The sequence below is a fragment of the Echeneis naucrates genome, chromosome 5, assembly GCF_900963305.1.
Source record: "Echeneis naucrates chromosome 5, fEcheNa1.1, whole genome shotgun sequence".
NCBI classification, from domain to species: Eukaryota; Metazoa; Chordata; class Actinopteri; order Carangiformes; family Echeneidae; genus Echeneis; species Echeneis naucrates.
The window spans coordinates 5,266,478-5,282,821 of NC_042515.1; the positions used below are offsets into that span (position 1 = coordinate 5,266,478).

At 42.0% G+C, this 16,344-nt stretch overlaps 1 protein-coding gene across 2 annotated transcripts; it reads left to right on the plus strand.

The window, feature by feature from the left end:
- Positions 1-422: 422 nt before the first annotated feature.
- On the plus strand, positions 423-3,119 carry ora2 (olfactory receptor class A related 2). 2 transcript variants are annotated; one of them, XM_029501992.1, is made up of 3 exons: positions 813-1,027; positions 1,123-1,263; positions 1,385-3,119. In XM_029501992.1, exons 1-3 carry the CDS (start codon positions 821-823, stop codon positions 1,829-1,831), a joined length of 795 nt encoding a protein of 264 aa, XP_029357852.1. In that variant the 5' UTR covers positions 813-820; the 3' UTR covers positions 1,832-3,119. The 2 variants fall into 2 exon arrangements, with proteins under 2 accessions (XP_029357851.1, XP_029357852.1); XM_029501991.1 differs by adding an exon at positions 423-717 and having other exon boundaries at positions 855-3,119.
- Positions 3,120-16,344: the final 13,225 nt, after the last annotated feature.

The window sequence follows — 16,344 nt, forward strand, 5'->3', positions numbered from 1 at the left end:
TTACAACATCCTGATGGTTTAGGTTTAATTCCATTTTTAAAACTTTTATTGCTTCGGCTGAATTACACAATCATAAATTTGTTGCTGTGTCGCGCTACAAATGAAACTGGAGGTGATCGATCATGCAGACGGAGTGGAACGTCCTCTGGCTTCCACTTTGTTTCAGCTTTCTCCACTGGAGGACACTGTGGTGTTGATATCAGACCAACCAACAAAAGGGAGGTCTTTTTAAGAGGTAAAAGCTTTGAAAATTGTTTGCAGAAAAAAAAAAAAAAATATTATGAAGTAGGTCTACCAAAGAAAACTAACCACAGTAGCATTAATTAAAAAAAAAGTGAAGAAAAGAAAAACAAGAAAGAAACAAAAGAAAAGGGAGAATCTAAAAATTTCAGCAGAACACAGCACTCATAGATACTGTTCTTTCCTTAACACTGGTTGGATCTACATACCCTTGAAGGAAACCCAAATGCGTGGCTTTCTGGATGGCTGAAACTCAGTGAAGGGACAGAAGCAGTCATCTGAATTGATCTCAAGTAATTGGAGTCTGAGGGACGAGAAGTCAATGGAGCATGAAAAACAGACCCACCAACCAAGTATAAATGAAAGTATAAGAACAAAAACTGCTTCAGCACTTCAGAAGAGAGGGATCCGAAACAAGATTCACTCCAAACCTCATCAGCTGTGACGGCTCACGGGGAAGAGCGAGACCTTGCAGAAGTATTTTTTTATGATATCACTTTGAATGTTGGGCATTGTTTAAGATTTTAAAACCAATTACAAATCAGGATATTATGAAAATCTTTGTGATTTTATTGAATTAATGAAAGTGTTTCCACTTCTTTCTGCCCCAGCAGGAATGTCATCAGAACAGTTTGTTCGTGGGATGCTCTATTTGTCCCTCACTGTTGTTGGAGTCCCCGGAAACACTGCAGTCATCCTGGCGTTCCTCCTTTTGCTGCATCAAGAGAACCGCCTACTCCCGGCGGACGCCATTATCCTGCATCTGGCCAGCGCAAACCTGCTGGTGGTGGGTGTTCGCTGTCTGCTGGAGACCCTGGCCTCTTTCCGCCTGGCCAATATCTTTGGTGATATTGGCTGTAAAGCTGTGATTTTTGTCTACAGGACCTCCCGCTCCCTCTCCATCTGGCTCACCTTTGTTCTGAGCGCCTACCAGTGCCTGAGCATTGCCCCTCCCGGATCATGCTGGGCCTCAGCTCGAGCCTTGGCAGCCCACTATCTGGGCATAGTCTTCTTCTTCCTTTGGTTGGTAAACACCTGCATGAGCTCTGCAGCCATACTCTTCTCCTTTGGCACAAAGACTAACTCTACCTTGATAGACTATGGCATTAATGTGAAATACTGCTATGTGCACTTCCCCTCAAAGGTGTCAAAAGAGGCCAATGGGGCAGCCCAGGTGGGCAGAGATGTGGTTCCAATGGCCCTCATGACACTAGCCAGTCTGATCATCCTGGTTTTCCTCTACAAGCACAGCCAGCAGGTGAAGGGACTTCGCAGCAGCAAGAGTGGTGGGGGTAGCTGTGGAAGAAGCGGCGGGGCCGAGCAGCGGGCTGCCAAAGCCGTGGTAATGCTCGTGAGCTTGTACGTGGTCCTCTACGGGGTAGATAACGGGCTTTGGGTCTACACCCTCACTGTGAGGAGGACCATGAGCTCCTCGTTTATCTCTGACCTGCGTATTTTCTTCTCCTCACTGTATGCGGCGCTAAGCCCTGTGGTCATCATTGTCTCCAACAGGAAGGTGAACGGCACGCTGAGGTGTGCGGTGCAACAGAAGCCTGTTCAGGAGAAAACCAAAAGTCTTTCTGCTATATGACATTTGCTGAGATGGCTGATTAGCTCAGATGATAAGGACTGGATTTTTCTGAAGTCTGTGTTACATGTACATGGTTCATGCTCTCTACTGGGTATGTCTTTTTTTTTATATATATACATTACAGACTAATTTATGATGCTTTTCTGACATTGTAAAATAGCTTATGGGCCTTTAGCACCTGTAACTTTGGATGAATTGTAGTAACTGTGGGCGGAGGGGAGGGGGCAAACTATTGTCTGACTCTCCAAAATTATAGAGAAAAACCACCTTAACAACTCTGCATCTCAGTAGTTGTCTGTATGACCCTCTGCTTTGCTGGCACCATCTTGCTTTGTTTGTTTATTCTTTATGTTCTTGCCATCTTAATTGGGATGATATAGAGCAAGGTGACTTAGGGCTCAATGTAGCTGTCAGATGACTTCCAACTGCCCATTTAGCTATAATTAAGGCTTTGAACAGCATCTTGGAAATGTCACGTACTAATGAGGCAGGTTAATTGTCCCACAGAGGATTGGTTAAAAACCTGATGGGAAAACAATACTGCTCAGAAAGAAGAGATGTAAAAGATGTTCATTACTCAATACTTAATTATGAGTACAATGCTGACAATGTGTGTGAGTCTGTGGGTGGTTTGACTTTAGGGACACAAAGCTGCATCTCGGCACAAGCCCTGAGGAGTTTGCTGTGGACAGAGAAACGTGGGAATTTAGGAGTCACTGTGTAATTGCCATGTCTCGCAGAAGTGAGGGCAGAAAGACAGTGTGAGGACGTAACAACCTCTGTGAGTGACAGCCTAAGAGACACAAAGTAGGGCTGCCAGCACTCTGTGATCCTGCAGTAACTCTAAAGTGCAATCAGCGCAGCAATATTCAACGGCTGTCGCAATGCAGGTAAGAAGGAGGAGAGGTCCTCTTTCTGTGCTTGTGTAGAACTGATGCATTCAATGCCCGGTTGACATCAAAGGGTACGAAAGGCCATATCTTTCAGTCACGGAGCAACGCTCACCTTTATTTTAAAAGTTACAACCATTACAAACCGTGGCGATGTGATCACAGCGATTTTTCAAAGCTCTCTCCAGATGACTAATTCCATGTGTCTTACTCTTCAAACCACTGAAATCTGATTGGCACTTTACACAGACTCCGGTGGAATGAAGGATAGAATACATGGATGGTTTCGTTGGAGCGGGGAGCTCGCTGGTGCCTCAGGTGAGCAATTACAGAAATTATTCCTCTCAACACTTTCAAGGATGCCAATCGTTCAGTTTCTAAAAAAAAAAAAAAAAAAAGCGGCAGATTGGTTAAAAGAAATAAATACATGGAAAAACTGGTTCCATTGACTTCTGTGCTGTTTCCGTGTGTGCGTTTGATGGGTGTGCCAGGCAGGCCTCTCCCTGCACAAGACGGGACCTGCTTTCTGACTGCTCTCACCACCCCGTCACTTAATGTGGAGTCCTGTTAGACATGTAGAGACGAGACACACAGAAATATAACTGTATTCCCACCAACCTTCAGCTCCCACGTCTCCCTTCCATGTAAAACTCAAATTGTAAAAGCTGAAAAATGTGCATGTTGTCATCTGTTCAACCTCCACTCACCTGCTCGATAGGACGAGACATGTGAAATGCACAAACTGCCTGGAAGAGTAACGCAACTGTCGCACAAAAAAGTGACATTTACCAAAGAAATAAAAGTAAAAATGGCAACTGCTCTGTTTCTACGGCTCTCAATGGACAAAGTGCACAAAATACAACCTGTGGAAATTATACAAACACATGCACATGCACACACGTGCACGCACGCACGCACGCATGCACACACACACACACACACACACACACAAAGCTGACAAGCTCCCCAGATGGGTCAGGTAAAGGAGGTTGAAGGGTTGCAGTAAATCCTGCCAGCCGATCCATCCCCGCTGTGCCTGATGTCAGTCTGTTTACCTGCAGCAGGTACAGGTATTTTTGTCCCCCGAGTCTACCAATCACGGAGCAGCAGCAGGGTTAAACCTCGCCCCTTCTCTGCCACAGAGCCAGTCCACACCCTAGTATTGCCTCTTTCCACGCAGGAAATTAGTGTGAAACCAAACCCTTCTCCTCCCCCACAGAAAACCTTTCGAAATACACAAACATCACGATCTGAATCACAACAATCGCTGTGTGCAGCATGTAGGAATTTGTTAAATGTTTTGTGTTATAGGGACGACTTGAAGATTCATTTACAGGAGACAGGGGGGCAGAGATAACAAGCATGGTTCAGCAACACATGGACCTCCTAAGTGAATTGATGATGACAGAGTAATTCATTTTCTTCTAAAAGCCTATCAAAGTGTTTACTTCTAAATTATCTATTTATTCAGTAACCTTGAATCTTATTTTTCTGGACAAAGCTATAATTTAATCCCTCCAAAAATCACCTCTGATGTTTTTTCCAGTTAAGAAATGCTGTGACTAACCACAGCAACTAGAAACTTGGGGCTTTATTACCGTGGTGAAAATATATCAGTAATAAACGCATCCCGCGGTACTTTTAAAACCAAATTTTATGGAAGTGACAGACATAATAAGCCCTTTTTAAGTTTGCTGATAGCGTGTTTGCCTTTCCTTCAAAGGGATGTTTCTTTGGGCATGTTGTTTAGAGGATTTATTCCCTGTTTGAGTGAAGCCACTGATGGGGTATGCCACAGAAGAACCGTTCTTCTATGTAAATCAACTCATTTAGTATTTTTTTAAGAGCAGGACAGGAAAAAAAATCCATCTGAGATACGTTTTTAATTCAGGGCAGTGCCCATTTTGTGTTCTGCAGAACAAACATAAAGAAAGTACTAAAATGAGGTGAAAATAATATGCTCTAAACTGTACCTGCAAGGAGGGGACTGGAGTTTAGCAGGATTTTTTTAATTTAGTTTTTGTACTCTTCAGTTACAGAATTGCATCTGAGTTGCCTTAAAATCCACCCAGTAACCGATCCACTCAGACGGGGAAGACACTTGGTCGAGTTTCAACTTGCCTGGAATGCTGCACTGCACAAAAGTAAAGAACAGTATGGTGGGAAGAAAACTTACACCCTTAAGACGAAAGTTAGACCTGTTCTGTTTTGACAAACACAGCAGAACCTCCTCATTTATGCTGATTACCAGCTGTTTTATAGACGTGGCTGAGATGCTGGATTTAATATCCACATAAATCTGCAGTTTCAGGGATTTAATGGTTCATCTTATGGCTCTGACTGCTTGATTTCACCAGAGAGCCCGGTGACAGCGGAGTCTGACATTTAGGAAAATGCATCAGATGAGTTAGATATGAAGATTTATCTCACTCATATACCTGTGCGTTATATTGGCAGCAGCTGCTCACCTTAGTCTGGCACAAAGAGGAGGTAAAAAGTGCAGCTCTCCACACACTGACCAACTCCAACAATAGATCATTAACACCGTCAACAATAGCTCCCCAATTAACAGAAATGTGAACATTTAGCAAGTAAAATACTTGAAATGTTAATTTAACTGTTAATTAAACTGCCTGAACAACCGCTGACTCTATCAGCTCATTTAAATCACCTGTAAATCACATATCTTTTTCATTATGTGCATTCACTAGTTTGTCTTTTTATTCCTCCTACCTTTAATTTAACTTTGATTTAACTATTTTGAATTATTATAATATTCTATTTTAATATATGTAAATCCTTCTGTAAAGCCCTTTGATTTGCGTTGTATCTGCACGATGCTTCATAAATAAACTTGCCTTGCCTTAGCTAAGCAGGTATACAGGTTTACAGCTTCATATTTACTCGACAAAATAAAGGACTGGTAAAACTGGTCCATATTGTCTCATCTAACTTGTTGCAATAGGCCTATGAGTGCATTTCCCAAAATGTCACATTATTGCTGAAGGGTGAACCAGGAGTTAGATGTTGTTTATTGAGAAGTTTTAAGACATAAACCTTTTGGTTTAGTTCCGACAAAATCCAGCAGAAACAAATGGATGTCCAAATGAGAATGGACTGTGAAACATTGCTCAATTACAACAGTGTCCCTATAATCTACAGCAGGAAGGTTTTATGGCAGATTACACCCATTTTGGGCAGGGACCACACTGGAGGAAGGAGAGGGTGTGGGATGGTTTATGCTCTTTGGCCTCAGGGCAGCAGGTTTCTGTAACTACAGGTTGGATATGCGCTGCTTTGCTGAGACTTGAAAGACATTCACCATGCTGCTCCTTACCCAGCAGTGCATCACACACTAAGGAAGAGAAAAAGAAGAAAGGACTGAAGAGTGGAAGAGGGAAGGTTGGGTTGCTGAGGTGGAAGGAAAAAACAGGATATGCATGTTGTCATATGAACTTCTGAGAAATAATTATTGAATCATTGAATATTAATAATCTCTCACACAAAAGTTGGGAATTAAAGTTTGAATTGGCTGAGGCTGAGAGCAGAGGCCTGCCCTGACGTGAACCAAGTGCCAGCATGTCAGGGGTGAATTAGGTTTTGCTTCATCCTTATTCAGGTAGTCTTAGTGAGATCAAGATCTTTTTTTTTTTTTTTTTTTAAGTAAAAGATAGATTTCATGAGCGAAATAAATGTATATCAAGGAGGAAGGAGCTTCATTGACATGTCAGTTTGCAGATATTTCTGCTTTGATGAGCCAATCCGATGCCCCTCGGGGACACAGATTCATGCTGAATGCTGCATGAATGCATAAACCCAGTGCCCAGATTTTAATCTCTTTAAATGATCGCAGTTGAAAGGCAGCGAACAAAGTCGGGTTCATATCGGGCGTTTGAAAGTTGCGTTAAACTCCAGGAATATCAGCAAAGCTGTTTCCACAACTGAGGTCTCGGCACATGTATTTCTCACCCAATAACCACCTAAACTGAAATCCCTGCTCCATGTTGACTAAGAATTTCATGTGTACACAATGTAAGTGTCTTTGTTTTTATAGTGTCTATTTGTGAATGCTCGGAGCTCTCAGTGGAGCTACTGCGGTGGAGGCGTGAAATGGATCGACTGTCTTTGATCTGAGGGGAAAAGCGAAACATAAACTGTAAAATAACTTCGAAAGAGGGTCATGTTTCAAAAGAGCAGTTCGACATTTACGCTTAATAGTGGAAGAGGAGTAGCTGCTGTCATGCCTGTACAGTTACATGCTGATACAGCCAGCAGCTGCTTAGCTTAGCATAAAAACTGGAAACTAATAAACATGTTATTTCTTGTTTGAACTGTACAAAACAAAAACCAAACCAAACCCCAAAATAAAAACAGCTTGTTATCTTGAGGTTGCCAGGCAACTTCCTGCTGTTTCCAGACTGTATGGAACGCTAAGCTGATAAGCTAACAAACTCCTGTCTGTAGCTTGACATGTGCCCGTCAAACAGGAGACTGGTACTGGTGGACTTGGCCCTCAGTCAGCAGATGAATAAGTGCTTTTCTCAGAACGTCAGAGAAGAAGGGTTATAAACCAACCAGTGGGAACAAGTTGGACCTTCAATAAAAACGTAACACAAGGTTCTTAATGCCAAAATGGAAACTGTAGTGCCAACAGGACTGCTGCCCTTTATCTTTCCCAATCTTCCCTTTAAAACGCCACAAAGGTGGAATTTTCCACAGAGCCACTTCCCCGAGTTCGCAGAGGAATGCAGACAAGATGGAGCAAGCCTGCAGAGCTCTGCTTCGCGGCAGTAACAGCGTGTTGAGGTACTTTGCTTCTGCACGCCGTGTCCACCTCCTGAAGTCTGCAGTCAGAGAGTGTGTTAAGCTCATTACTCAAAGTGTGGCTGTGTCCTGTGGCACTGCCAGTTGTCACCGTTGCTGTTGATGCTCACGGGTATCCTGCAGAGTCCAGTAATCGCCTCATGTAGTTTGAATATTGATACCATTTATTTTGCTGAGCAGTTTGAAGCCCGAACAAAAATGAAATATATCATTCAATACGCTGGTAGGTCTAAGTAAATCACAAAAAGCCCTCAAAGCGGCAGGATGTTTTAACACGTCTCTAAATTGAAAGCTGTTGGAGATGTTTACGACTGCTCTATTAAATAGCCGTAGATTGGTATCTGTGCCTCAGAGCGACAGAGCCTGTAAAGTTATACAACATGGACATGTGCTGACATAACAGCCACACATATCTCATCTTGCTTCTGCCTCCCTCCACACAAGGTGAGGAGGTGCAGAACAACGTGTTGAGGAAATTATGGAAACATTATGTACCTTACCAAGCTACCGTTGCTGGCATTTACAGAGTACATGTATCTACATACTGTATATACATTTACACAGCACTTAAAAGTACCACACAATGTCACACAATTAATGGGATGTATGCATGGTGGCAAACTGCCTGCAGTGGGGACTTGTTGGCATGTGATGTTAAGGAGTATTACTCCAACTTATAATGAAAAATTGAGTCTCCTTGAGCTTTTTCAGAACAAGTGGTGTCACTCCACCCACTTAAAGCTGAATAATACATATGATGGCTCCTCTGTGTATCTTACGGCTGCTGTCAGAGTAATTACTGAATACTTGAGCGGCACATTCGCACAGTTATTTCAGACTTTGCATGAGAGGAGTGCCTGAGCTTAATGCTTCGCGGGCTGAGGTGATTTTGTTTTAAACACAAATTCACAGACACACACTCCCCTATGGCTCTCCCTTGGTACACGTAAAAACCAAATTGTCCAACTCCTTTTGAGTGTTGTATGGATTTTAAAAACTAATTATGAACTCCTGGAACATTTTGGGAGTTTGGGAAAATCTTCCTGTCAAATCAAAAGATGCGCCTTTCAGCATTTGGAAATGGGGGAGGAGAGACTACCACCTGTTGATTGTTCAAGGTATTACAATAAAGGGCAATTTGAACAAGGTCATGTGGCAGCGCTGAGGGAGTCGCTTCCTGAATAGTTCTGGATAATATGGCTGAGAACAGTGTGACAACATGAACTCATTATTTCCAGATATGATATGACAAACAACAACAAACCAGCCTCTTGTTGGTGTCTCCTCCTCAGCTCCGTATGTAGATAAAGAGCTTGTTGTCCTCATAATGAAGGTCTGAGTGATTAATGCTTTTCAGAATCCAGCACTGTGGTGTGTTAAACTTTTCAATGTCCAAACAGCTGTGAAGTAAAACGATAACAGCACAAGTTCTGCTGACCAACAATTATCTTAGATTAGTTAGTTCAAAGCTCTGCTCAGAAACAAACGGTCACCTGGGTTTCTGTCTGCTGGCTACTTTGTGTAACTATGATCACAATTTTATTCAGACCTGTGCATCATGTGGGCTCCTTCTTTAAAGTAGAGTTCCTCATATACCAGATAATCTGCATGTAAACAGAACGAAAAAACAAAAGACACGCAATGACACACCGAGGTCGCTTAAAGGTCTGGGGGCCTCAGGCAACTGTTCATTTCTCCCTTTTGGTAATCAAGCCATGTTGGGGGGTCAAGTTGGAGGACAGTTTCTGAAGAGAAATGTTTGTGCTTGGTTTAACAAAATGGCAGGTAATGAAGGCCAGAAGCTCTGAGGCAGATCAAAATTCAGACAATAATTTCACGTCATGCATTTGTAACATTTTAGACGGACTGATTCGGAGTGGTCCTCTGAACCTTTTCCTTCCTTAATTTGTAGTATATTCTTACTCATTAAAGCTTTTGTAAAACATTCTTTTGTTATGCTGTCAGCTTGAGAATAATTCTGACCATGACTGGCCTGACTGGTAGTCCTAATGAGTCTCACTCACCAAACAAATGCATAAACATTTGAAAAGGAACATTTCTTTCAGCCTTGCAACAAACACACTTCGGTTATACCTCGCAAACAATGTGCCCAAGTCACAGAGAGAGAAAACAAGATCAGAGTGACCCTTAAAATCATATTTGAATAAGATTGGATAACACAAGAGAATGTTCTATACAAAAACCAAACAACTGCTGAACGTGTCAATGCAAGATTCTCACATATCTCTGTCATTAAATGTGTTGTTGTCACCACGTTTATTATGTAAAATCATACAGTGCATCATCTAACAATGCAGTGTTGTTTGACATGTGAAGATCTTGTTGGACTCCTCAGAAATCGCTAAATTAAAAAAAAAAAAAAAAAAAAAAAGGATGCAAAACGACCTCTGAAGCATGAAGGCACCTTTCCATTCACGATAATAAAGACGTTTTCTGCTAAGTAGGCAGCGGAGGCCACTCGTTTTCTCGCGTGTCACAGGTTTTATAGAAGTCTCACTGCACTGAATAATGTAATGACCTATATGTCTGGAAGAGCGCCACAGTGAGCCAGATGATCAATGACACAGCAGCGGTGCCAGTTTAGCTTTCATAGAACTTTTTCCTCCAGCACAGTCTCGCCTGTTCCAGCATTTGAAAACTATAATAATGATAATGTTTGAATTCACAGGCAGGTGCAGGTCATGAAGGGCGTCTCGGTGGTGAGGTTCAGCGCGATGACATAAACAGAAAGCTGTGTGTGACTACAGTTTGGCAAGACTTGCAGATTTGATGGTGGCTGTCTCAAATACACACACACATGTTCATCATTATATTTTAGCCTTGATAGATAATTATCGATAATTAGTACTAATGCAACGTACGACAGAGGGTGAGCTGAGCTAGTTGGTCACGATGATCACTGTGGTGATTACCATCAGCCGCACCTAATTTTACAGTACACATAACAGTAAATAGATATAGCTGTGTCCATACTAGAGCCCAAATAAATTTGATTTGGTCACTATTATACCAAATTCTACCATTTTTTCTGGTTCTGCCTTTTACGGCATCTCATCATTAGAAATACTGTCATTAAAGTTTTTTTTTGTTTTTTTTTTATTCTTCATGATGCACAGACCCTGGCTACCTAGATTCATCACCTAGGGGTAAGTGTAAGTCCACACCACCACCAAGATTTTTATGGTCAGCTCTTCCCTCTTATTCTGTTTGCACTTTTCATTATAGTTCATCCATTTGCTCTCATGCTATTGAGCAGTTCAACTTTCACAATCTTGTTATTTAGAAACTGAACAGGTCACAGAACAGAGGCTGTGATTACGGAGAGATAAATTACCCATCTCACTTCATGTAAATCAATAAACTGAAAATGCTTTCTTGCAGGTTTCCGTCTTACAGATAATTATCAGTGGTTATAATTGGCTCTAATTTTCTTTTAATTTGCCAATCTGTGGATCTTCGTAGCCGTAGGAGATGAAAATACGACCCATCTTCTATTGTGCATCCTCTCCAGCGGCAATCGCACACAAACACACAAACGTTCCAGGTGGATGGTGTGAGATGTTTTTACCTTGAGCTCTCTGCCATACTCCGAACCCCCTGCAGTCCTCCAAGATACACTCATTAACAGAGGAAGGCATTGGACACATCACCTCATCACCTCCCTGCAGGATCAAGGCCCTCCACCTAACCTTGGAAAATGTCCAAGCCAGCAGCGCATCTTGCCTCGGGAGGGGAGGAAGGTTTCGGGTTATGGGATGAAGGTCAGCGGACCTCAGCTTCATAAATGCTGAAGAGCTCTGCTGCTTTCCAGACAGGAGGTTTTTTTTCTGGGGCTTCTCTCTTTGACAGAAAAGGCGACCTCCAAGCATAAATCTGTCTGGCCTTCTGATGGGTCAAACTTTATTCATTTAAATCTTCAGGTGTGAGTTTCAGCCCAGATACTTATGAGATATCATCAGTCTGGCAAAGTGAAGACGCTGCCTGAAACTCCTCTATAAAGAGGGACCTCTATTCAATGGCACTTTCATCTGAAAATGTGGCCTTCAATTTTTTTTTTTTTTTGGAAAAGCAGAGTAGGTGCAGGCAGAAAAAGAAAAGCTCATTAATAAGCAAGATGGAGTCTAATGTGGAATCGACCAGAGGGTTTTTTAATGATTACTAGCCGTTCATTGATCAAGCACTCCAAGACAGGAACAAAGGATGCTTTGTGGAAGATGAGTCTTCTGCTCTTGCCTCCACTTCAGAAATTTGTAATCAAACATGTGGCCCTCAGATGTCTGCTCTTGGTTTAAAAAGGAATCAATGTCATACATTTGAAGGGTTTTTAGCCATTTTAGTGGTGCTTCTGGTGATGAAAATAATGGTCCGTCATCGAGTCCATGACTTTATTCGTGAAGATTTGGTATTATCATTTCAGTGTTTGTCATCATCCCAGAGGAGGCGAGGAAACGCTACCTTTTTATTTATCATCATTTTTATAGAAAATTTGTTGAAAACACAACCATGTCTCATTAGATGTATCCATTAGTGTTTAATACAAATTAGTGAATGTGAGTATGCTATTGCTCTGAGCTAAGATGGTTAACATGTTAAAGTCATTACGTTCACTTAGCCTCACAGAACTGCTTTGTTTTGACTGTACATGTTCACATGACGTTTATATGTTAACTGTCCAGGTCTGTTCACTGAAACATATCACAGCCAGGACCTACCTCCTTATACTCACATTGTGTCTTATCAATATTTTTACACCGCAATGATGAAAGTGTTTGCAATGAGAAAAAGTTTTGCTTGGAGAGGCAAAGTCACACAGACTCATCATCCTTTCAATTGACTGTGTTGCTCTTATAGTCTGCACTTAAATATTTATGCCTATGCTGCTTGCCCAGAGCCAAATGACAAAGTTAACAACTAGCTGGTAGACACAGTGCAGCATTTGGCGGAAAAGGAGCCAGCTAGCTGGTCTCAGTGTGCCAGGGGATGATAGAGACAAAGATAAAAAAAAATTAAGGAGACCAAAAACTGCTTATAGTGACGGATGACATATATATATATATATATATATATTATGCATTCCATTATATGTTGCTGCAAAACTGGGAGAAGTCAGTGGTTCTGGAAAAGTAATTTCTGGCATCAATAGCTCATTAAATGCACCACAAGAAAAAGACATTTTCATCAGGTAGTCAAGGCAAGGCCTCTCACAAAATTATATTCCTACAGCTGCAGCACAAGAGTGACAGATATTGATTTGAACATATGAGCTTCATGGATTCTTGGTTTGGAGTCAAAATTTGTATCCCCAAGTCGTGATCTGCCAGTGTGTCCTTATTTCTGACCTCTGTTTTGTTTTTTGTTTTTTGTTTACTTTGCTGTACCAAATTTCTTTCTTTAAAAAGATAACTCAACAAATAACAAAAAAATTATGAGCTTTTAAAAAGAAAGCAATACAGCAGCAGCAAAATAACCAGCGGCGTTGAAATAATTTAGCTATTTTCTTCCCTGGTGTGAGATAGAGGTACAGCAGCAGGAGAACATTTTAGTGGATACAGACAAATCTGTATCCTCCTTTAAAAGATTTGTCATTAAAACCATGTTGATGACACAGTGAAAAGGAATTTAAAGATAAGTGCACCAAAACCAAGACCTGCTGCTTATTTTTCCACACATCTCACGTACGGAAACACAAAAAGGGTAAAAAAAAAAAAAAAAAAAAAAAAAAAAAAAACGATCATAATTGATTGTAGAACAGCACAAAAATGACACCTGCCAAATCTGAAAGTACATTCTCTGGTCTGTCAGCAATATGTCACATTTGCAATACATTACATTGCACAGTCTTGGCCCTCCCTGAGAAAAAAAAACGTGCTGTTCGTTGCTACAGTGCATTATGAAAAGTTGCAAATGGGCTAATTTGCAGCTTTGACAGTGCCAGCCTCAGCAAAGGCGGGTAGTAATAGGTTTTGAGGTGCCGCTTCAGCGACCGCTGTGATGGGAACGCTGTGGCTGAAAGTAGGCATAGGCCAGCCTTCTCTGGAAACTCTGACAAATTAAAAACAGAAAACCTTTGACATTTATCATGTTCAGAGTCTGCAAAGGTCATTGCCTGTACTTGCTGCTTTCATTTTCCTCCTCCGTCCCCCCTGGACGTGTTTTGCTGTGATTGCTTATAGCCTGGTGGAGCTGAAAGTGGGGTGGGGAATCAGGGGCTGTGATTTGGGTGAAATACTCACACGATGAAATCATTTCTCATACAAGAAGCGGATTTATGGGGTGAACAGAGATGCAAACTTATAGAGTCTCTCTGCTGCCGCTCTGCTCTCTCCTCTGATTCACACAATGCATACTACCTGTTGTTAACGGGCCTATCATGAGGATTAGTTATCGCATCAGTTCCATAAGGCTGCTATTTATTAGTAAATTGCTGTTGTGAAAAAAACACACACAGGCATGTAATAACACACTAAAGTGCATTTCTGATTTCCTCACTATACATCATTCCACACCATAAACACAGAAAACTTGTAATCCCACTGAACCATGACTGTCTCATTTAAATGTTAATATATTTCCCATCATTCTTAATTTAATGTGCTCCCTGGCATTTTCCGTTCATCTCGGTAATGCTATCTTATGTGACAAGCCAATTTACTGCCAGAGTTGACCAAATTGCCTCGGCATTGTAATACTAACACCATAATAAATCCTTGATATACTATTCCTCCGCAGGTAATAAAAAAAAAATAATAGAATGTTATGCACATTCACCATGAAATCAATTTTCATTGATTTCCCCAGCGTTACACGTGTCACCAGATTGTGCCTTTGAGCCAGGTATGACACAGCTGGAGAAACATGACAGCTGATGAATGTGACAGAGACTGCCCTTTTTGCCCTCTTGTGTCGGGGGTGGCTTTAGTGGGGCTGAAATCAGTGTGAGAGATGGCACTAGCAGTGCGGGGAAAACAAATCAGACAGATTATAGCTCTGAAGAGAGAGAGAGGGGAGAGAGAACAGGGCGAGGCTTAACGCTGGTAGGCGTCATTTCGTGTGACCTTTTCGGGAAACACCACTGTGCGTGACCCGGAGCATGTCTGACTGTCACAGAGACAGTCAGAGGCTTCTGCTGCAGTTTCCTCCACTTCCAGTCATCCTTCAACAGGCAGACATCATGGCCGCACGATGCCTGACTACTTTCCAATTGACCTGATCATGGCCAATAACTCTGATAATCCTCAGTTCTCATTAGCTCCTTCACACAACTCCAACTCAAATTTGAATTCTATGGATTCCCCTCTGTGTCTACGAGGTAGCTTAACCTTTGATAATGCGTCTTAGTGGAGAAAACCCAGGATTAGTAGACTCATGGAAGCTATTGTGGGAGAAAAGCAGCGTCAGAAGTTGATCGTCGTTTAGTTGGGGGAATATGAATGTGGATTCGCTCAAGAAACAGGCAGCCGAAGCTTGAAATCCTCTGATTAAGACATGTAATCCTATGTTAATTGTAGAATTGCAGCATATGTTTAAATAGTGCTCACCGGGACATGCGCCATTTCAAACCAGACAAATCAGATTTGTTTTTAATGACGAATCTGGTCACCTTTGCTCTCTTTGTCATGCAAAGTCCAAAACCATAAACATGTCTGACTCAATACTGCATCTATCCTTATTGAAAACACTCAGGCCAGAATCTGTCGGCTGTTATTGAAGAACTGTCTTAAAAAACTTTGAATTTCTTTAAGCAGCTGGCACTGTAGCTTTTTTTTGCTAACCTTGCTCAAAAGAGGAGTAAACGTTACAATTTTGGGAACTGTATTCAGCTGCAGATCAATATACATTTAGCACTGCAGCGACTCCCTTAAAATTAATCCACCCAACGTGACAGAGTTGCTTAATGTGCCGCGAACAGCTTTTGGAAAACAATGAAGCTCGAGTCACAGGAGAAGAAGTAGTGTGTCCCCAGCGCAAGACATAGACACGGGGTGAGCTGTTCTCACCTCCTCAAGAACACATACGAGCCACTTTCTCAAAATACATTCCTTTACAGCGAGGCGAGAATAATCCTGTACAACAATTATTTTGATTCACTGCAGGCAGGGGAGTGGCTGCTCAGCTAATAGTACGTCCCACTGAGCCGGGTTATGACTAAACCAGCTTGAGCTGTAGCCAAACACTAAATACATGTTCACAGGAAGTCACTGTCACAGGAAAAAGTTCGGTCTCTCTGCTTGCAAGGAAAGAAGAGCAATTATTTCAACTAACTAAAATAGAATTTGCAAAAGTTGAGACAGGGATCGCAGTGGGAGGGACAAAGAGGGAACATTGTGCGTTCCCTCTCTCTCTTTTTCTACCACTTATCCATCAGGGTCACAGGGGGTGCTGCAGCCAATGGGAACAGTGTTACTACGTTAAATTGTCAAAATAACATCCGTGGGCTTGCATCAATCTGTTGCGTCTGTGTTTTCCCCTGTTTTCACATCCCTCTCTGTACTTGACGTCCTCCACAATCCGTCCTTTGGACACACTGTGTTTTCAGAGACAGATGAGAGGAAATGATTCATTCTTCAGACAAGGCCCAGGATACGAATCCCAGCTGACCTGCTGATCGGATGGCTGATATTACAGATCTTCTCCGGGTCGGATGCCACGCTACACCTATTAGGGTTTTCCAGTGGAGCATGGTGGATGGGTCATCATCTGTCTGGGTGTGACTCTGTGTGACAGCAAACACAAACCTGCCTCTCCTCTGAAAATCAACACATTGCATCACCTAATTCA